Source organism: Protomyctophum parallelum (genome assembly GCF_964188405.1).
Source record: "Protomyctophum parallelum genome assembly, chromosome: 13".
Taxonomy (NCBI): Eukaryota; Metazoa; Chordata; class Actinopteri; order Myctophiformes; family Myctophidae; genus Protomyctophum; species Protomyctophum parallelum.
Genome location: NC_139708.1, coordinates 32,404,484 through 32,426,849, shown reverse-complemented (window position 1 = coordinate 32,426,849; position 22,366 = coordinate 32,404,484). Strand labels below are relative to the sequence as shown.

Genomic DNA, 22,366 nt, shown 5'->3' with positions numbered 1-22,366 from the left:
CAAATAGTTTTTGTGGAGTAAAATGTATAATATCTGTCTCTGAGCTGTAATGGAGTAGAAGTATAAAGTAGGCAATTCTTTTAAATACTCAAGTAAAGTAAAAGTACCTCAGAATGGTACGTAACCTATATAATTAGCTCATCTACATGCTCACAGAGTAGAAGACCAGCTATTTTTGCCTGTACTGATGGTGAGTAAATGTACTTGGATATGTTCCATCACTGTTCATTATATAATGAATATTATCAACACATATATAAACACTGGCTTGAGTCTCTGCCATAACGTTTGCATTATGATTATATCAGTCATTCACACACCATCAAGTAATGCACATGCAAGCTTCCATGCATTGCCACCATATGCCAAAGTCTGAAACACAAACTTAATCCTTAACATAACCCCCCCCACCCCCCCTGGGGGTACAAATGGTGGTAGGCAGAACAAAGAGTAAACCATCCATCATCTATACATCTTTGTTTCTGACAGTACTTGATGTTAACCCTATTATCATATTTTGCTGTGGCAAAATACCAGAAAAATAAATCCTCTTTATTTTCTGGGGGAGGAGGGGAGGCAGGAGGGATGGAGGGTTTGTCACATGGACTGTTCAGATGCAGTTGCCTTGGCAACAATGGTGATTTTACACAGTTACTCTGTATTGGAGTGACTGGTTGGGAAGTTTGCTGGGGACGGTCTGTGCTGTCGTCATTTTTGAGGGGCGCTAGCCCCTCCTATGCCCAGCTTTGAGTGTTTGTGTAAACACAAACATTGAAGACAAACGTGTGTAAAGACAAAAGTAAGGACGCAAATTGTGATTGGCCAGAATGAGATGATGCATGATAAGAGCGCCCCTCACTTCACACGGCTGTGATTTTTATTGTACTTTAAGTGCAAACGAATCGCTAGCTTTAAAATCTGCTTTTTTTTCCTGCATCAGTCATGCGATGGAGTAGGCCTAAAAAGGAAAAGCTTAAAGCCTATGATTTTACACTTGAGGGCTTTTCACACTGGGAGAGTAAATGGTAAATGGTGCATTTATATAGCGCCTTTATCCAAGGCGCTTTACAGAGATTGTGCATTACATTCACCCATTCACACACACATTCATACACCGATGGCAGCGGAAACCATGCAAGGCACCAACTAGCACATCGGGAGCAATTAGGGGTTCAGTGTCTTTCTCAAGGACACTTCGACAGTAACTCTGGAGGAGCCCGGGTTCGAACTGGCAACCTTACGGTTACCATCCAGGCACTCTACCCCTGATCCACCGCCGCCCCAGAGTACTCGCTTAGATCCATGATGGTCGCACTGTGTATCATGTGAACAGACAGGTTTCACATATAAAAAGGTTCAACAAATTCAACTCTTCATCAGCCGTGGTATCAGTCTGTATTTGCTTAAGATGAGACTTATATGTGTGGAAGATAAAACATTGTGAAGAGCTGCTGCCATCGTGTGACCAAACTTGGAAACACAACTGAATGACAGATATGAAAATAACAGAACAGGCTGCCTGGGGCTGGCTGTGTTTTAGGGCGAATTGTAACTTCACCAGTTCCTCCAATAATGCACAATCAGGACGACCCATGTCTATCAGATATTTCAACTCCAAAAATTCAAATTAAAACTGATGCTTTACACATGCTGAATTTCAACCAACTAGACAGACTAGTGTAGTAGTGTACCCATGCATTGCATAGCAGGATGAAGCTAGTTGTAGCTAGGACTTTTTTTGTTATCTGTTTAACCCAAATTTCTGACTGTACCCTGCGTTTACATTTCTGTCTAATAAAGTATTCAGCAATCAATCAATTAAAAGCCTTTCAGAGTTTTAAGTTTGCAAAATCTCTGCCACACCACAGTAAAGATTTTTGTACTACAATGCAAATGATAAATTCCTTTTAAAAACAGTACAGTTACTCCATAGTTCAGGGGTGCACAAAGGGTAGATCGTGATCTACCAGTAGATCACAAAGGCTGTTCAGGTAGATCACATGAGATGGACCTAAAACAAATTTTAAAGGAAAGAAAGGCCACTTGAATTAAGGTGACTTCATTGATTGACATAAGGGCCAGTCAGCTCAAAACCCACAATGCAATTGTGGCTGTTCACAAACGTCAGTAGCATTTCAAAGCTATACAAAACAAAACAATACCAATTCTATTTTACCCCTATATTTCCCATTCTGAGTGTTTGTCTTATGTAACGCCAGTGCCGCTATTCAAAACCTTTTGAACATAATATATCTACTGTATAATAGGCAATCTACAAGCTTACAATACAAGGATTTTAAGCTACAAATATCAATTTCTTAAAAACAAAAAAGGTTGCCTGACATGCTCAAAATAGGGAAGCCAGGTTGAAAGTTTTATGGAGCTCCAATAAGTGGAAAGGACATACCAAGGCTCATACCAAGCCTTATTCTTTTTTTGTTTTCAGAATTATAAGGAAGCCATATTTAAAATTTGAAGTTGCACCAGCTTGATCATATCAATCTTCACATGCACTGGATATCTTTACAAAAATCGTCTGCAAACACCAACAGGCTGAATTCGCCAGCATCATGCATCACAGGCATGTACTGTAGATCTGATCAACTTGATGTAACCAAGAAAGCAATGTTACTCAAACCTCAGTGTCCAAGATGCCGATGACAACATTCCAGAGAACCTGTGTTTTATGCCACACTGGAAATACAAATAGTTTATTCATAGTTTTAGATGTTCCTCATATCACATAAAAACCCAGATTTTTCTCAATGAATCCTGTGGTATTAAGAAATGATATGGTAATATTGACAAGCTTTTCTTCTCATTATGTCCATAACAAATGAATAAGTGCTGCTATTTCAGCCAGAGATGGTGCAGATCCCACTCTTGAAACCACACATGCAGTACCCCTAGCCTCAAATGCTGAATCTCTCATCTCTACTGTCTCAGTTTTGTGATTAGTTCAACAACAAAATATACCAAAGGGAGAAAGCAGCCTACTTTCCTTAAAGAAGCAGAAATTTCAAAAAAAGACTTCAATTTGAGATCATATGTTGAGACATTTGCCATTTTAAATCTGCCATGCTCAGTACTGTAGCTGTGGTCATCTGGCTTGAGATAACTAGGTTTCCAAATTAGTATCAATAAATGCACACATCTTGAACATATAAGTGGCTCTAACAAATCATTTAACAACATAAGCCCTGTATACCGTCATACAATGAATAGCAAAAATAGCCAATCTAACAGCTCACAAAGCATGGTATTGATGCTTTGTGAGCTTGTAGATTGGCTATTTTTGCTAATTTTAAAAAACATTTGAAAAACATTTAAGTTATTACAGTAAAATGTTTTATCACCAAGTGTCATTTGATGATACTCAATAGTAAAAAACAATCATTCCACTCTTATTTTCTGGGGGGGAGATGGGTACAGGCGGAAATTGATTATTTTTTACAATTTATTATTTCCAAAATTAAATTATCCTTGCTCCTAAAATGTCAGGATAAAACAAAACAAAAACCCACAAATGCATCGCACAAGCATCAGCCACAGAAAGAATCAAGTGTGTGTGTGTGTGTGTGTGGGGGGGGGGGTGGGTGATAACACTTTGAGTGTCAACCTGTGTTGAAAGATAAAGTGGACATGCAGTGATGATTAGGCTTTTCCTTACTTTTGGAAATTTGAGGAAAACATTTGCAGAGATTTAAAAAAAAAACTGATACATTTTATTTACTACCCTGCTCTGGTCCTTATACACTACAGCCACCCCTCCTTGCAAACCATTTTAATGATCTGGGGGGGGGGGGGGGGGGGGATCAACTGAGGACATAAAACATGCTGGTTTCTGTCATGCAGTGGATCTGTGGATGCATATATTTTGACAAGAGCAAGTTGAATGGTTCCAGATTTATTGATTTGGAAGACATTTTAACACTTAAGTTGTATGCCAGTGTCATCCGAAACAAGCAACAATTTTCAATTTATAACTTGTCATGGTGTGGCGTGTTGTGGGTGAGCTTTGTAGATCAGCTTTTTTTTGCAGGTTGAATGATTGTGCCTATAATGACAGGCCCAAAAAAGGGATGCCAGGGTGAAAGTGGTTAAATGTGAAGCCTTTAAGTAACATTGATGTCAACCGCCCTAGTAAGAGCAACTAGAAAATGAAGAAAAAAAATCTTTGAAAGCAACATTCTCATCAATTCTCCTCCACAGTCAATGTTACAAATTACAAAGACAGAAAAGGCAGTGTACAATTCCTCTTTTCCCTGTACTGGACGAGTGTGGCACTAAAATCTCCAATGGCATGTTAAAACTGTGACTGGGAGTTGTGGTCCCCGTCCTCACAGTTCACAACTGGTGCCAGCTAATGTTGATGGCATCACCAGGGTGTCCTTCCTTCACAAAGGCACTGGGCTCCTATGACACAGTGCAAATCAGACACCAGCCATGTCACTTTGTGCATTGTCATACCTACTGGTGGAACCAGTGTCTGTCTTCCTCCACATTGCTTCGCGCTGTCAGCTTGTGTTCTTCAGTGGCTGCACACTGACAATGCTCACACTGGCATACAGTACATCGAGCGAGGCCTTGAGTAGACTCAGTGAATTTCGATATGGACCTGTGAAAATAAAATGAACACATGGTTGCCAGACTTGAAAAGAAAGAGACAAAGACTCACTGTATGTGAGTAACGTTACTTCAGCTATGAAGACGCATTTTAGGAACATGATGTAACTTTAGATTCAATTCAGTCACAACCAGAGTGTGTACTGTACCATCTACTCTAAATGTGACTCTTTAGTCTTTACCTGCAATCTCACGTTGAACATCATCGAGGCGATGAGGTATATATATGGGAATCTGATTCGCAGTCGCCATGCGAGATCAAAAAATATCATCAAAGTTCTCGTCAGCCCTTTGGAAAACACCCCATAGGTCCGACCAGCGGACCCCGAAAATCGCAGCACTAAATACGACAGACCCGCCATAGACGAAGTCTGTCGTACAAATCCTTCCGTGCGCTTTGATGTGTTACGAACGATCAAACAAACCTAGCAAACTGGCGAATGATGTTTGAAATCTCATAATTCTATCGTTTATGTTGGCCGTGGCAATGCATTGTACCTACTCCACCCCGAAGCAGAAATGGGTATTCGGTATCTTCCCGTTCTGGTCATATGGAGGATTTATAATGATGTGACTCACGGAAGTTGATTTGTGTGTCACACTCAAAAGAGCCCGGGCGGCTTTCGACAGTCACCCATTTGTTGCATATAACTCTGATACTCTGAATCATTTAGCTGATTAGCTCCGTTTGGAACTAATGTATTTTATGTTATTTCAATATCTTAATCGGAATAAGACATATTTTAATCAAATAAAATGCATATAAATTGTCGTAAAATAGTGCTTAAACCAATCCTCTTTTCAATAATTGCGTATGAATTTCCGAAATGTACGTTGATATAAAACCAAAATAAGCCGAGCAAAATAACGGCGTCAGATAATTAAAGGTAATTTTGTATAAAAACATTCGCGTAGTGAGCGTGACGTAGGTGGCTCGAAAAGAAATAAAGGAAAAAAGCAACACCGTCGTTTATGTTGCCTAATCCAGAGGGAGGAATAATTCGGGTCCAATTTAGAATATATGATATAATTGACCATGTAAAATGAATTATTTGGACTGTTACAGTACTGTACACTGCATAGAGTATTAAGAGGGTACACTGTCTAAAAAGTTTGAGTGGGCGTATCCCATACAGCTAGATTGTGTCACTCGTCAGAAAGCACAGATCTTCAAACTATCAACGCGTCGCAAAGCCCTGGCATTGCTACGCGTGGTTAGCTTGTAGATCTGTTCTTTTTGGCGATAACCCGGATGCAGCCCGTGTCGGCTCGTCAGTCGTCATACTGTTTTCCCTTCCTCCTCAGGGGTGGTGGCCGCTCGCTCGCTGTTTTCGCTCCGTAGCTTTAAACACGGGAAGCATGGGAATGTTGCGACGAGGGAATTCATAAGTAAACTCCTCTTAAAAACAAAACAAACTATTGGATAAGTTACTGAACGCGCTCGACAGGCCACGTTTACTTGGACATCTTTCGTAGCATAAACCGGCGAGCTCTCTCTTTCTCTCTCCGAGTCTCATCGGGACGTTTCACCCGGCGAGGGGAGCGAAGCTCGGACAAAGAGAAAGGACTTGTGAGCTAAACGTTAGCCGAGTACCGAGCTAACTTAGCAGCTAAGCTAACATGCAGGCCATAAAGTGTGTAGTGGTCGGGGACGGGTAAGTTGACCGAATTGAAAGTTGTGATTTGTGCCTCTTCCTCCCTTTGTTGTCGGATAAATATAAACATAACATGGCTCTGGCTGATATGGAAAAGTCAAATAATACTTACAGGTTTGATCAAAGTACCTCCATAAGAGTCGATATCGTTAATATTTTGATGACTTTACATATTATTTACACAGTGAGAGTTTCGGTAAATAATCGCCACTAATGCCTCATAACTAACTGGGTAACGGCAAACAATATAGCAACTAGGTTTAGCTCAGAAAATTGCATCACTTTAACAGCCTTTAAAAGCAAGAACATAACATTCACGCGCTGTTATCTGCAATCACACGACACACACTTGATAGCAAACCATTAGGGTGGAGGCTGTGATACTTATTGAATCTGAAATGAGTCATGGGTGGAAGGTTCTGAGTTGTTGGGAAATCTCTCACTTATCCCATTTAAATCCTCTGTAAGATTAATACTGGATGGTAATTGGACAATACTGTATCTCGGCTATCCTTCTTAAACAGCCAGATGGTCTTAATGCCTTATTTGTCCGTCGTTGCAGTTTGCAAAGTTCAGCTTTGTCTCTGTGGTGCCGTTACTATCATATGTCTATATTATTCCATAATCGCTCGTCCGTTGGTGATGTCAGAGGGTTTTAGCTCCGGGCTCACAAATAATGATAGTAAAACGGGGTCAAGAATGAGCTCCAGCTGTTTTGCTTCTAATATGTGGGAGGTGACAACCTCCTGTTCTGGGTGTGGTGGATACCACAGCACAAGAGTCATTGATGGGAAAGTAACAGTTATTATTTTGCATCTTATTCTTGGCAAATAATGCTGCTGATGGCTACGATTTCATTATAAACGGACACAAAATTATGGTTCTTATTGACACTGGAACTTATGGTAGTTTGATTTTCAACACTGGCTGTGTTGTTTGTGTGCACGTGCCTTTACAAAATCTTTTGATTTCAGAAGTGTACACAAAAGGTGTCAATAAAATAACTACTGTAGTCTGTACTCTACTACAAATGTCTGAATTCACGAGTGCCATAATTCGACTATAATGGAAGAGGTAGTGGTACTTGAGTGACTGTAGAGAGGAGAGCATTGTGAATTTGAGCACAGAAATGAAACAAAGTGCTTGTTATTTGATAGATAATGCCATTGTTGCTAAAATAAGACTGACATAATTTATTTTTTCTTCCAGCGCTGTGGGTAAGACCTGCCTGCTCATCAGCTACACCACCAATGCCTTCCCCGGGGAGTATATCCCCACAGTGTGAGTATGACACTCCTTGGAGGAAGCTAAAATACTTGTCAAACCTTGAAGCCATTAACCCCACCTGCACCACTAAGACATTTTGCAGTCACACCTTGTTTGCCTAATGCCTAACATTTACAATAGATAAGCTTGCTGACAAAAATGAAGTCAGTTTATCTTCAATTGTTTTGGTTTAGTAATGGAAATGTGGTTGTAAAAATCTGGTAAATTTTATAGTGATATGACTAAGTCAAGACTGTAGATTTGAATCCCATGTGGGTCCATGACCAAGTTATTGTGTTTAAGTAAAATACAATGTGTACTATAACAGATGGCAATTATTGATACCCTATACAGTACACAGTATAATTTAAATGATATTGCGCAGCCTAGTTGAGACCCCAGACTAAAAGCGTTCTCGAGTACTACAGCCTAAGTTATGTGGATGATGCAACTCTGATTATGGAAACCAATGGAGAAATGAATGCTTTTGGATCTTATGAGGAAATCTTGTACCATATCAGCGTCCAGTAGCGCCTGTCTCCGAGCTGTATCGCTCTGTTTGCATGGAAAGTGGTTGATAAACATAATTATTAAAATAGGCAAGATTTCAAGAAAACCGAATAGGTGCCGGGGGAAAAAACCCAAATGTCATTCTGAACTTGGGATAGATTTAGCCTACATTGTAGGAATAACATTGGGCTTGTGTTAATGTGCACTTAAGTTGCCACATTAACCTATCTCCACTAATAAAATACCTTTTCCATTGATGTGAAATTTAATTTAATGATGACATTTATCACTTTCTGGCAGCTTTGACAACTACTCTGCCAATGTGATGGTGGATGGTAAGCCAGTGAACTTGGGCCTTTGGGATACAGCGGGACAGGAAGACTATGACAGACTTCGCCCACTTTCTTATCCACAGACGGTACAGTAAAATAGATGGCAACATATCATATTTCACCCATCACACCGTTCTTTGCCAGTAAGGGCAGATTTTGATGTAAAATATACGCAAGAACCATATGGGACAGAGTGGCATTTGTAGTGAGAATGGAATAATTAACTTAACGAAAGAAAATGTCACACTACTCTGCATATAATGAACAACACAGTCTGTCGCTAGTCTGAGAATTAAGTGATTTTGGCATGGGTTCTGATTGTCACATGTGTGTCTCACCAGGATGTGTTCCTCATCTGTTTTTCCCTCGTGAGTCCTGCCTCATTTGAAAATGTCCGTGCCAAGGTGAGTCTATCTGCTTGGTGAGGTATTAAGATACAAAAAAAATCTATATTGTTTGTATGTGAATTGTGAACACATTATGAAAATTAATAAAGTTTAATCAGACAAAGTGCCAGTCTTGCCAAAGGTTAAACACAAACATTCAAAGTGCTGTTTGAACCCATTTTTCTATTACGCAATATTCATGACTAGGGCTGGGTGCAATAAACGTAATACCGCCATACCGTGGTTGTGTAAGGCATACCGTGGTAACAAGTTCATAACGACTATTTTTGTATTTCATATTTTATCCCACGATTTTGTAACCCAAAGCTTGCCTAAGCTCCCTCTGCCAACCTGGGGAGAGCCAGAAGACTGAGCTCATGCTTCCTTCAATGCATGAGGAGTGAGCAGGCTGCTTACTGCGCCACCGTGCTCCTTATATATATTATTTTTTTCATTGAGGTATCGCTCAATCCCTCTATACTGTCTGTAAACAGTGATATATTACCGGCTTACCGCCATACTACCCAAGCCCTATTTATGACTAGAGTTAAAATAAATTTCTGTTGGATTTCTGCAATTTCCGCTTATGTGGTGTTTATTTTGATAACACAAATAGCCTTGGAATAGCTCTGTTCAAATCCTGACTGTGATCTCTGTGCAGTGGTATCCAGAGGTGAGGCACCACTGTCCCAATACCCCTATCATCCTAGTGGGAACCAAGTTGGATCTAAGAGATGACAAGGACACCATTGAAAAGTTGAAGGAGAAGAAACTCTCTCCCATCACATATCCTCAGGGCCTTGCCATGGCAAAAGAGATCGGTATGACGACTGTTCATATTACTTCGTTCTCTTATGTAATTGTATTTTTGCCATTCCGAATAAGTTGAAATGACACTGATATGCCTAACATCTAATACAAATGATGAAATGAAAATATAATAATAATTAATGTAATTGTTTTGGGTTTTTTAGAACCCCTGTCTTATGGTACCACGTTAATAACATATTCTTTAGTTTTGGGTCTGGGAGGCAAAATCTCATCAAATGGTGGTCTGTGGCTCAAATGACAAATGATAAATAATGGTCCTATGAAAACCACTAGCCTAAGTACAGATAATTAACTGAACTGGAAATTGTTCTCCCTTGTTCCTCCAGGTGCCGTAAAGTACCTGGAGTGCTCAGCTCTGACTCAGCGTGGCCTTAAAACTGTGTTTGACGAGGCCATCCGGGCTGTCCTCTGCCCCCCGCCCGTCAAGAAGAAGAGGAGGAAGTGCTCCCTCCTCTAAGACGTCACAGGAAAGGATATGGGGAGGGAACATGACCGCTAGTGATGAGGGGAGAGAGGGACACAGGAGAAAAAAAAACACGAATACATACCACACAGTTATACAAAAGCAACATGCTTCAGACTCTTTCCTTCCGTAATGATGTAGTAATAGATAGAAGTTGTATCAACGGTTTCTTAAAAAAAATGTTTTAACATGGTTAGGGCTACGAGAAGTGTTTCAATTATGATAGGCCTTAGTGATTTCCTTATACCAACCATATACAATTACATATACACACAAACTATGAAATTCCTGAGGCCTTCTAAAAATGTATGGGAACTTTTGTAAAATGGACCGTGGAATGTTTTGTAACTTCTTGTCCTTCCACCGGTAATCTATCTTGTTTGTTTACAGTCTCGGAGGCTTGTGTTGAGTGGAGAGAAATGTTGCCAAATACATTCTGCAGATAATTACATGCTGTATTTCAGCAGACAAGGAAACCTTCGTTGTATTGTCTCAACATCTGCACCTTTTTAAAATACAGCCAACAGTTTTGCGTAATGGACTGCATTTAGCAGTTCATTTACTTCATTCAGCTGCATGATTATGGTATGGATCATAATTGACATTAGTGAGGGTAGCCACATGTGTAATGACTTTATGAACGAAGGAGCTTGAAGTAAACATCTGTGAAGTTCTATTTGCCTCAAATTGCTCTTAATGTACCATAGTAATATTTTTATCGGCAGTGCTCTCATTGGTTTCTATAACTACAGTGATTTGTGTGGTCGAGTTCATTTACTGTATGTAAAGTGAACAAGGCTCATATTGGGACACAATTCTGTTTATGTTGTCAATGCTGAAAATAAGGGCTGGGAATAAGTCTGCTGTTGCCAATAATGCTATTAATTACTCTTTAAAACACAATGATACAGTATTTCATGGGTTTGCTTCCCTTTGGACCTGACTTGTTTGGGTTTTTGTGCATCAAAGTCGAACACCTTTCAATGGTCTTTGGGCATTTATCAGACATCTTTTGTGCGGCACATTCTTTATTTGTGATTGGCACATTTTGACTTTTGTAGCATCACTACTGGCTAAGCAATGTCGCTAGAGCATTTATACCTGAGAATAACAGTAACAAAGCTACTGTCAAGTTAGTGTAGTGTACAGCATACTCATCCTTTGTTATAATCATATTGACTATTTTGTATCATTGTTTCTCTTCACAGAAGTTACACATCACTCACTGTATTGTCAAACTAACACTATGAATATACTGTTTATTACCTCTTAATGCTACCTTAATCTCCCTACAAGCCTAGCTTTTTGTAATTAATGCCGATAGCATGTATGTGCAACATATACTGAAGACTAAGATTAGAAACGCTACAGTTATATATATATTTTTTTGCATATTTTCAAATGTATTTGAACTACTAGATCAGGGGTAAAGCACATGATGTTATTAAACTGTATTGTATTCCGACATCAAGTAGTGCTTCAGTTCAAGCCAATGTTGTGACCCTTTAGTTTTATGGAAAGCTATTGTCACTTTTTTGAAAAAGCCAATAAATTTAAATTAAAATTACTATCATGTTTGTTATCGTGTTATAAAATGTGAAGGTAGAGAAACCACAGTTCACACAACACAAAGGTTTACGGCCAAACCGTATCACTCACGAAAGAGGAAGAAGCCAGCACCCAACAATGTCCTAGTTATACATTTATTTGCTTCACTGGGACCAACACAAATGTTTCAGCTAGCCAGCCTTCATCAGCGTTTGCCATCTAGTCTCTGGGACTGAAAAAATGTTAAATAGTAAATTACAAAAAAGTTTGATTTAATAAGATGGTAAAGTCTTAATGGGTTAAAAAAAAGGTTTGCAATATTTCACTTTAATGAATGTGGAATATGAGGAATATAGTATAACAAGTATAACATTTTGAACTAGAAAATTCGCAATTTAAAAAAATTGCAGAGTGTGGTTGCCGCAGTGGCTTACATATGCCCCTCCCACTAGTATTGCCAGCCAATTACAATTTCAAGTCACGCCTTAGGTCATGCGTAAGTAATTCGGAGGGGATTTAACCCCCGAAATTCATGTTTTTGCGACAAACGGTTACATTTCTCGCATTTGCGGTGCCCCCTATGGATGAAAATGGAATTGCTTTTAGAACTTGGTTGATTGAACCACCCCGGACATGTGATTCAAATTTGGGATGGATTGGACATTCCGTTCGTGATTTATGGCATTTTTTGTGATATAGGCCCCTCCTACTAACTTCGGAAGACGATTACGGCCGAACGATACGCACTTTCAAAATTCTGCAGTTCAGTTTTAATTGGATGGGTCCAGAGATCACGTGTGCCGATTTCTGTGAGATTTGGACAAAATCTGTAGGAGGAAAAGCAAAAAGTGTGTTTTGGACAAAATTCAAAATGGCGGAAAATCTATCATGGCGGAAATGGGCGTGGCCTATATGGGGAGATGCGTCATGACCCAAGGAATCCAGGGAATTTTTTATTTTTATTTTACGACCTACGGTTCAAGAGTTATAAGCCAAAAGGTAAAGTGGGCTGTTATAGCGCCACCATGAGGCCGACCGATAAAATTTTAGGGTTAAATAATTTTAGGGATAATGTTGAATTATCCCTAAAAGTTTTGTAACTATAGTGATTACAGTCTCCGAGGAACAAATACTTGAATGTGAATTTTTGCCTTTTCCCATTCATGTCAATGGGGAAATTTAATTCACTAATAAATTCATATCAATTAAACTATACAACATTTCTCTTAACAAAATACAAGCACACGATTCCCAATTTTTCCGGTCAATTTGACATATGGCTCAAGTGCGTACAGCGTACAGTGTGGGAGGTATAAAGCGTCAAAATAAAGACTACTCCAGTGAAATAATAAAGTGTCACAGTTACAAGAGTCTGGTTGCCCATTCGGGCAACCACACTAATAAACTAGAAAATTCGCAATTTTAAAAAATTGCAGAGTGTGGTTGCCGCAGTGGCTTACATATGCCCCTCCCACTAGTATTGCCAGCCAATTACAATTTCAAGTCACACCTTAGATCATGCGTAAGTCATTCGGAGGGGATTTAACCCCCGAAATTCATGTTTTTGCGACAAACGGTTACATTTCTCGCATTTGCGGCGCCCCCTATGGATGAAAATGGAATTGCTTTTAGAACTTGGTTGATTGAACCACCCCGGACATGTGATTGAAATTTGGGATGGATTGGACATTCCGTTCATGATTTATGGCATTTTTGTGATATAGGCCCCTCCTACTAACTTCGGAAGACGATTACGGCCGAACGATACGCACTTTCAAAATTCTGCGGCTCAGTTTTAATTGGATGGGTCCAGAGATCACGTGTGCCGATTTCTGTGAGATTTGAACGAAATCTGTAGGAGGAAAAGCAAAAAGTGTGTTTTGGACAAAATTCAAAATGGCGGAAAATCTATCATGGCGGAAATGGGCGTGGCCTATATGGGGAGATGCGTCATGACCCAAGGAATCCAGGGAAAAAATAATTTTGATTTTACGACCTACGGTTCAAGAGTTATAAGCCAAAAGGTAAAGTGGGCTGTTATAGCGCCACCATGAGGCCGACCTATAAAATTATAATTTTAATTAATTTTAGTGATAATTAAGAAATATCCCTAACAGTTTTGTAACTATAGTGATTACAGTCTCCGAGGAACAAATACTTTTATGTGAATTTTTGCCTTTTCCCATTCATGTCAATGGGGAAATTTAATTCACTAATAAATTCATATCAATTAAACTATACAACATTTCTCTTAACAAAATACACGCACACGATTCCCGATTTTTCCGGTCAATTTGACATATGGCTCAAGTGCGTACAGCGTACAGTGTGGGAGGTATAAAGCGTCAAAATAAAGACTACTCCAGTGGAAAAAAAATAATAATAATAATAATAAAGTGTCACAGTTACAAGAGTCTGGTTGCCCATTCGGGCAACCACACTAATTAGGCTTCTTTCTGCTCAGCCTTGCAGATCGGACCATGCCACACCAAGTCCTTCATGCTTCTTCAAAAAATACATTTTGATTGGAAATTTATCCTTTTCAACTAGACCATGCATAAGCTTCCAACAAGATTTCCCAGTGAATCTTTACCATCCAAAATATGGAAACCACCATTTAATTTACTTCAATGCGGTTGCCATTAGATGTAGACCTGAGTAACATGAACTACAACAATGAATTGTCATTACTATATATATATAATTTTTTTGGGAGGCTTTTTCTCTTTATTGATAGACTATAGTAGTTTGACAGGAAAGGGGGAGAGACATGGGGGGGAAGATACACAGCAAAGGTCGTTGGGATAGGGACTCGAACCCGCAAAGTCTTCTTAGCTGATGAGTTGTAAAGCTTAATGCAAAACAACCCCACTGATACTTCTGTCTTTTCATGTTGCATTCTGTTTCATTTCTTTCAATCTCTATCAAATATATTATAATCCCTCTTGCTTATGAAAATGTATTACAGCTACATTGGCTTGTAGTACAGTCCTTTTAACATAAATGGTACCATGGTTTTCACATGGCAGAATTATAAGCCAAGCAAGCTTGCTTCCTGTGTTTCCACAGCTGTTCAACATGAATGGGGGTAAGGACCAAATATAAACAGATCTTCAATGTAAAGTTTACACATAAAAAAGGGAGGTAAAATACCAGTTGAGTACAGTAAATTCTAACCTTTCACTTGTTGTAATAGGAATACTTTCAAGCAGTGTAGAGTGTAGATGGACAATAGACAATTAACCACAAAACAGCCAACTCCACAAGTCAATTTTAGTACATACTGTATAAGTCAAACATGACAATGGTCATGATACATTTGGCAATTCATAAACCCACAAGGTTTCAATAATATTCAGATGGCAAACAAACAAAAAACGGACATAAGCCCAATCTAATAAATACAAACGTTAAACTATTTCTGTGCACAAAATGCATTTTATGTTTTCAGTGGCACTTTAGGTAAAGTCTTGACATATTTCAGGAATCAGTGAACCGCAGCAGCAGGCCAGAAGTTGTAGGTATACTGGCAAGACAAAATTATTTCATAAGCTCATTAATCATCAAATATGAGTGTATAATACTGCTATTTAGAATCACACACACAAAAAATAAGAAAATAAATGTAAACTAAGGGACTATTAGTGACACCAGCCAGGTTGATTTAATACTTTAACAGTTTGTATACAATAATGCTAAAAGGATAACACAAAAAGCCTGAGGGACTTGTTTTCATTGTGGTCCTGTGGATTCAAATTCTTCAAGACATACAATAACATACAATAGATCACAATAGATCATCAATACTATGAGCAGTAAAGGTATAAGAATTAAGAAAACAAAGTGGTTAATCAACCGAATTACCTTTCTACGAGCTCTGCACCAACAATGTCATGGACGTGGTATTTCATGTGGAATTTGACCTGCGTGGGTGTGCGTCTCTCCTCCAGGTCTGTTTTTAAGACTTCACTATATTTGGACTTCTTAATCATACCAAGCACTGCTTTACGACCTAATGGTGAAACAAACAAACACTCAATTAGCAAGGCAGTGGAACCAATCGGAATGGGAGAAATCAAGCCGTGTTTGGCACTTCTTTTGACAAAATGCTCTGCAGGCATTAATTACTCATTACACCCACCCTGTATGAAGTACTTGGTAAATTTTCCAGAGTTTGGAATGGACAGCCACCAGCTGCCGGCATCTCTCACAGTCAGGACTCCTGACTTCACCAGTTGCCTGTGACATGGGAACATAACTTATGACACATGACACAACGGTATAGCCATGATCTATAAGAGGGTGTGTGTGTCTGTCCAGACTCCAGAGCTAATTTGACAAACCGCTGGATCGATCAGGGTCAAATCTCTTGTGCAGACTGCCACTAGGCCAATTTAGTAATTCCACACATTTTCATTCATGTTTTATATTATTTAAAAAATGACTTTAATTTTACGACAATGGAAGTGGGGCTAGAATCAGGGTGAAAACTGATCCAAATGGGGAGATGACTGTCGTCAATGATGTCATTGACGCTCTCATCATTGTACATCATCATGACGTAACATGTCGATTTGCTCAGACACATGACGTAAATTCTCCAGTCATTGTCAATGGGAATGTAATCTTTGTGTAAGACAAAAATACAGATTTGCTCAGACACATATGTATGTAAATACTCCATTCATTGTCGATGTTTGTGTTAGGACACAAATCTACACTATAGCTCAAAAAGCTGAATAAGAATGCATGTTTTTTTCATTACGCCATGGCTCTGTAAGAGCTAGTTTTGCTTAACAATGCCTTAAAATCAAACAGAACAAGCTTTCCCCATATTCGAGCATACCGGCATATCATCAATATGATGTCAGAGATCCACTGTCCTTTTTCCCCCAATAAATGGATATCTTATTTTTAAATTTGACACTTCTACAGTGTCATGACTCATGGGGACAGGCTCAAAGTCTGCTTTCATACGTTATCTCAGAGTCTGTGAAGAGGAACTCCTTGAGCATCTTGTCTTTGTTGAAGCTCAGGTTAGTACAAGATGATACAGCTTTCTCCAGGAACTTCTCCACTGTCTCTTGTGTCCCCTTCCCCTCCTCTCCTGCCAAGACTTTGGCCTTATAGTCCGACGTGAACACCAGTCCAAAAGCATCCGAATCAAAGCCTAGCTGGAACATCAGCAGCTCTCCCTGCTCCCGCAGTTCACTCTGTGGAGAAACGTCAGAGAAGACTTTCACATTTAGAGTAATAATCCAATATCTACCTTGGCCAATCTTGGGTAGGGCATGACATTTACAGACTGCAGCTTTAACATTGAGAGCGTGTTACTGTGTAGTAGGATTCAATGTGAAGTCTAGGGACCTCCAAGGACCTTGCCGAAGTTGCTGTGTATATTATTGTCCAGAGTTTAAAAAAAAATCTTATCAAATGGCGGTCAGTGGTCTAATCTAATCAATCATGCATGTCCAACTGGAGGTCCCTGAAATTAAGATTATGGTTGAGAATGACAATAGTAGGAGTACTCACCAGCTGCCTGTCCACAGCAGTCTTGTCATTGTGAATGCTGTAGAGCTGATGCTTCAGCACCATTTGAGGCAAAGTGTCATTGAACATCTTCCGAGGGAACAGGGTCATGAGGTACTGCAGACTCGCCCTGATGTCAACGGGTCCTTGATAGACATGAAAGTGGATGTGTTAATATTAATGACAATTTACAAAACAGGCATCCCTAGGCAGCCCCAGTATGTTCCCTCAGCACTACGCTCATTCTCTGTAATGAGCGTAGTGCTGAGGGAACATACTGCCAGGGGTTACCCTAGGCTTAGCTATATTGGAGCATGTCATTCAAGTTGAACATTTTGGATATTTTTAGCAGGTGGTCAATATCTCCTTCAGTGAAAAATGTAATTGCATTTTATCTAAAAAAAAATAACAATAACAACACCACACTTACCATCGCCATCATCCTTTCCAGCTCCAAACTTCTCGGTACCAGTTCTTCTTTTCTTCACTTTAAAAGTGTCCGAAATCAGACTCCTTTTCCTATTCATACCTGATGGGCTGTATTTAGGAGTTGCACCATGGGCTACTTAGTTTAGATACAACAAAAAATACTATTTAACTAGTATCTATCTTTTAAAGCCAACAGCTAACTTTAGCTGTTAGCTACAAAACGTGTTTTAGCTTAGACGTTCTCTTTCCAATTACATAAACCTGATGTTGTAAAACTAAAAAGGAGAATAGTAACTATTCATATTAGCATAGCAAAACGCCTATATTTTATTTGTGTTGTTATACAACAGTGATCACTTGACTAACCACGTCCACGACTACACACCAGCTTCAGCGACACTGACTGACTGAGCCCTGAGCTATGATTGTGGATTTAAATTTCTCCTTTTGTAACCAGCCAGCTGGTCGGGGGCGGGTTGTTGCTACTGCCACCTACGGGCCTGGAGCTTAGTGCCTTGAACTGGGGGTTCATGGATTGTTTTGCTGTTCAATTCAGTCTGTTCAATCATAATTTGTACTAGTAAACATTAACGAAGAAGCACATATAGCTGCGTCCCAAAATCAGCTGCTACTACAATGGTCTGGGGACTTTTTCGAAATACTTTTGAGTGCAGGCGAACGAAGCGGATGTTAGGAAAGTGCCCCCAGGGCTCCGTCTTATGAGCTAATTTAGAACTTCCTGTCTGAGAGCTAGCTAATTTAAGACATCCGGTTGCCTTCAGAAAAAAATAAGGTTATTTAATTCGTTAATTAAATAATTATTACATTACATTATTTGTATTATTATTACATTACAGTTATGGTAAAGACACACATTATGTTTCTGTGTAAAAATAAGTAATTAAATAACATAAAAAAGTTATCTAAATGGATAAATGCTATTCACTGGAGTGCATGGACTTTATAAAGTGGACACTGGACAAAAGACGGCTCCGCGAGGCAACTATCTGGACATACCCACGCGTTCGGGGAGATGTCCTCTACCACACCCCACTCTCCGCTAAGCGGGAGAGGTGTAAAATTCACAGCAGCAGACCTTCTACTGAGGTCAACGCTCACAAAAGTACCGTTTCCAGACCCAGAATGGACACTAGACAAAGAGGCCTCCACGAGGCAACTATCTGGACATACCCACGCGTTCGGGGAGATGTCCTCTACCACACCCCACTATCCGCTAAGCAGAAGAGGTGTAAAATTCACAGCAGCAGACCTTCTACTGGGGTCAATGCTCAAAAAAGTACCGTTTCCGGACCCAGAATGGACACTGGACAAAAGACGGCTCCGCGAGGCAACTATCTGGACATACCCACGCGTTCGGGGAGATGTCCTCTACCACACCCCACTCTCCGCTAAGCGGGAGAGGTGTAAAATTCACAGCAGCAGACCTTCTACTGAGGTCAACGCTCACAAAAGTACCGTTTCCAGACCCAGAATGGACACTAGACAAAGAGGCCTCCGCGAGGCAACTATCTGGACATACCCACGCGTTCGGGGAGATGTCCTCTACCACACCCCACTCTCCGCTAAGGGGGAGAGGTGTAAAATTCACAGCAGCAGACCTTCTACTGGGGTCAATGCTCAAAAAAGTACCGTTTCCGGACCCAGAATGGACACTGGACAAAAGACGGCTCCGCGAGGCAACTATCTGGACATACCCACGCGTTCGGGGAGATGTCCTCTACCACACCCCACTCTCCGCTAAGCGGGAGAGGTGTAAAATTCACAGCAGCAGACCTTCTACTGAGGTCAACGCTCACAAAAGTACCGTTTCCAGACCCAGAATGGACACTAGACAAAGAGGCCTCCGCGAGGCAACTATCTGGACATACCCACGCGTTCGGGGAGATGTCCTCTACCACCCCCCACTCTCCGCTAAGCAGAAGAGGTGTAAAATTCACAGCAGCAGACCTTCTACTGGGGTCAATGCTCAAAAAAGTACCGTTTCCGGACTCAGAATGGACACTGGACAAAAGACGGCTCTGCGAGGCAACTATCTGGACATACCCACGCGTTCGGGGAGATGTCCTCTACCACACCCCACTCTCCGCTAAGCGGGAGAGGTGTAAAATTCACAGCAGCAGACCTTCTACTGAGGTCAACGCTCACAAAAGTACCGTTTCCAGACCCAGAATGGACACTAGACAAAGAGGCCTCCGCGAGGCAACTATCTGGACATACCCACGCGTTCGGGGAGATGTCCTCTACCACACCCCACTCTCCGCTAAGCGGGAGAGGTGTAAAATTCACAGCAGCAGACCTTCTACTGGGGTCAATGCTCAAAAAAGTACCGTTTCCGGACCCAGAATGGACACTGGACAAAAGACAAAAGACTACAGCAATACATGCAGTGCAAAAACAACATAACGAATTAAATAGCAGCTTCTGGAAAGACGTTGCAGAAAAACTTGGTTGGCCAATTAGTACACAAAACAGAGTGAGATATTCTGTTAGAAAGCTCCAAACCATTTGGCAGCAAAATAGAGGTGGTGTGAAAGGCCTCTGTTAGATGAAGGACACCAAGACACTCTTGTACAAACACACAATGTAACTGCTCATGTTGCAAGTGCTTGTTCAGTTGATATTGGTAACAGCTACACATAGAGGATGTGGATGGAATTAGTGAATGTCCAGTTATTGGCGATGCCTTGACCACAGATAAGAAACAGAGTGATGATGAAGCTGACAAGATTGAAGTTAACACATCTGCTACACCCATGAAAATGCGTGTGAACAGAAGGTGTGCCAAACATCCACTAGATGCTAATGAGTGGGTCATGCCAAGTAAAAGGGCTGTCTATTGCATTTGCCAAGCGCCAAATGACCGAAATAAAGCTATGATTGCATGTGACCTCTGTGGAGCCTGGTTCCATATGGACTGTCTGGGAGTTTGTGATGATCATTATTTAGCAGAGTGATTTTTTCTTCTTCTGCCTTTTTCTTTCCATTGAATTGATTGATTGAATGATTAATTAAAAGGTATTTTTTTCTAACTTTCAAAGCCTTGTCTGTATTCTTTTATTCTTTTAAAAATGTAATGCTATGGAGAGGGCCACTATATATATAACGATCGATTGTTGTCACCTCATCTATACCTGGGCACCGCCCAGCCAGAAAGAGGGTTTGGAGGAGTACAGGACAGGACAACAGGAATGTATAAACACAGCACTGTAAAAATGAACTATTACTGTTAATGGTCCATCTACATAGTGAATGACATTACCATTGTCATTCATGCAGACATTAGTGTTCAAACACCAGTAATTACTAAAATAATTAGTATTACTTTGCAAATGCATGCATGTTATAGGCCAGTGATTTCATGTCAATGCCCCAAGGCACAGCACTTTTTTGAGCATTGACCCCAGTAGAAGGTCTGCTGCTGTGAATTTCGGAGAGCTTAGCGGAGAGTGGGGTGTGGTAGAGGACATCTCCCTGAACGCGTGGGTATGTCCAGATAGTTGCCTCGCGGAGCCGTCTTTTGTCCAGTGTCCATTCTGGTTCCGGAAACGGTACTTTTGTGAGCATTGACCCCAGTAGAAGGTCTGCTGCTGTGAATTTCACACCTCTCCCGCTTAGCGGAGAGTGGGGTGTGGTAGAGGACATCTCCCCGAACGCGTGGGTATGTCCAGATAGTTGCCTCGCGGAGCCGTCTTTTGTCCAGTGTCCATTCTGGGTCCGGAAACGGTACTTTTTTGAGCATTAACCCCAGTAGAAGGTCTGCTGCTGTGAATTTTACACGTCTCCCGCTTAGCGGAGAGTGGGGTGTGGTAGAGGACATCTCCCCGAACGCGTGGGTATGTCCAGATAGTTGCCTCGCAGAGCCGTCTTTTGTCCAGTGTCCATTCTGGGTCCGGAAACGGTACTTTTGTGAGCATTGACCCCAGTAGAAGGGCTGCTGCTGTGAATTTTACACCTCTCCCGCTTAGCGGAGAGTGGGGTGTGGTAGAGGACATCTCCCGAACGCGTGGGTATGTCCAGATAGTTGCCTCGCGGTGCAGTCTTTTGTCCAGTGTCCATTCTGGGTCCGGAAACGGTACTTTTTTGAGCATTGACCCCAGTAGAAGGTCTGCTGCTGTGAATTTTACACCTCTCCCGCTTAGCGGAGAGTGGGGTGTGGTAGAGGACATCTCCCCGAACGCGTGGGTATGTCCAGATAGTTGCCTCGCGGAGCCGTCTTTTGTCCAGTGTCCATTCTGGGTCCGGAAACGGTACTTTTGTGAGCGTTGACCTCAGTAGAAGGTCTGCTGCTGTGAATTTTACACCTCTCCCGCTTAGCGGAGAGTGGGGTGTGGTAGAGGACATCTCCCCGAACGCGTGGGTATGTCCAGATAGTTGCCTCGCGGAGCCGTCTTTTGTCCAGTGTCCACTTTATAAAGTCCATGCACTCCAGTGAATAGCATTTATCCATTTAGATAACTTTATTATTATTATTATTTAATTACTTATTTTTAAACAGAAACATAATGTGTGTCTTATAGCATCATTTAAATGCTTAATTTGTAGTTTTAATGTGCAAATTAAACTTTTTTTCAATACTCTAGAGGGTACTCTTATTTTGAAGAGATCGTCTACCGGAAGTCTTAAATTAGCTCACTAGATTAGCTCACTAGACATAGACAGTGCCCATCTTGTGACAAAGTAGAGGTACTACTACACAGGTTTCATCATCAATCACTGTCTGTGCAGTTATCTCAACAAATAACATTCTAGATGTGTTTATTTCCCAGACGA

The 22,366-nt window shown here is 40.7% G+C and overlaps 3 protein-coding genes across 3 annotated transcripts; 1 reads left to right on the top strand and 2 right to left on the bottom strand.

Annotated features, from left to right (window-relative positions):
• Window positions 1-1,927: 1,927 nt before the first annotated feature.
• On the bottom strand, window positions 1,928-5,197 carry smim10l3 (small integral membrane protein 10 like 3). Its single transcript, XM_083779797.1, has 2 exons — window positions 4,809-5,197; window positions 1,928-4,618 (listed from the first exon to the last, which is right to left on the bottom strand). The coding sequence occupies exons 1-2, from the start codon at window positions 4,986-4,988 to the stop codon at window positions 4,598-4,600; spliced, it is 201 nt and encodes a 66-aa protein (XP_083635923.1). The 5' UTR covers window positions 4,989-5,197; the 3' UTR covers window positions 1,928-4,597.
• A 721-nt stretch (window positions 5,198-5,918) lies between these two features.
• LOC310869187 (ras-related C3 botulinum toxin substrate 1-like) lies at window positions 5,919-11,640 on the top strand. Its single transcript, XM_083779796.1, has 6 exons — window positions 5,919-6,281; window positions 7,491-7,562; window positions 8,358-8,475; window positions 8,731-8,793; window positions 9,437-9,596; window positions 9,933-11,640. The coding sequence occupies exons 1-6, from the start codon at window positions 6,247-6,249 to the stop codon at window positions 10,061-10,063; spliced, it is 579 nt and encodes a 192-aa protein (XP_083635922.1). The 5' UTR covers window positions 5,919-6,246; the 3' UTR covers window positions 10,064-11,640.
• A 3,214-nt stretch (window positions 11,641-14,854) lies between these two features.
• LOC310868869 (inactive serine/threonine-protein kinase 19) lies at window positions 14,855-22,331 on the bottom strand. Its single transcript, XM_083779345.1, has 7 exons — window positions 22,271-22,331; window positions 17,577-18,291; window positions 17,150-17,292; window positions 16,595-16,830; window positions 15,759-15,856; window positions 15,482-15,629; window positions 14,855-15,143 (listed from the first exon to the last, which is right to left on the bottom strand). Exons 2-7 carry the CDS (start codon window positions 17,671-17,673, stop codon window positions 15,098-15,100), a joined length of 768 nt encoding a protein of 255 aa, XP_083635471.1. The 5' UTR covers window positions 17,674-18,291; window positions 22,271-22,331; the 3' UTR covers window positions 14,855-15,097.
• Window positions 22,332-22,366: the final 35 nt, after the last annotated feature.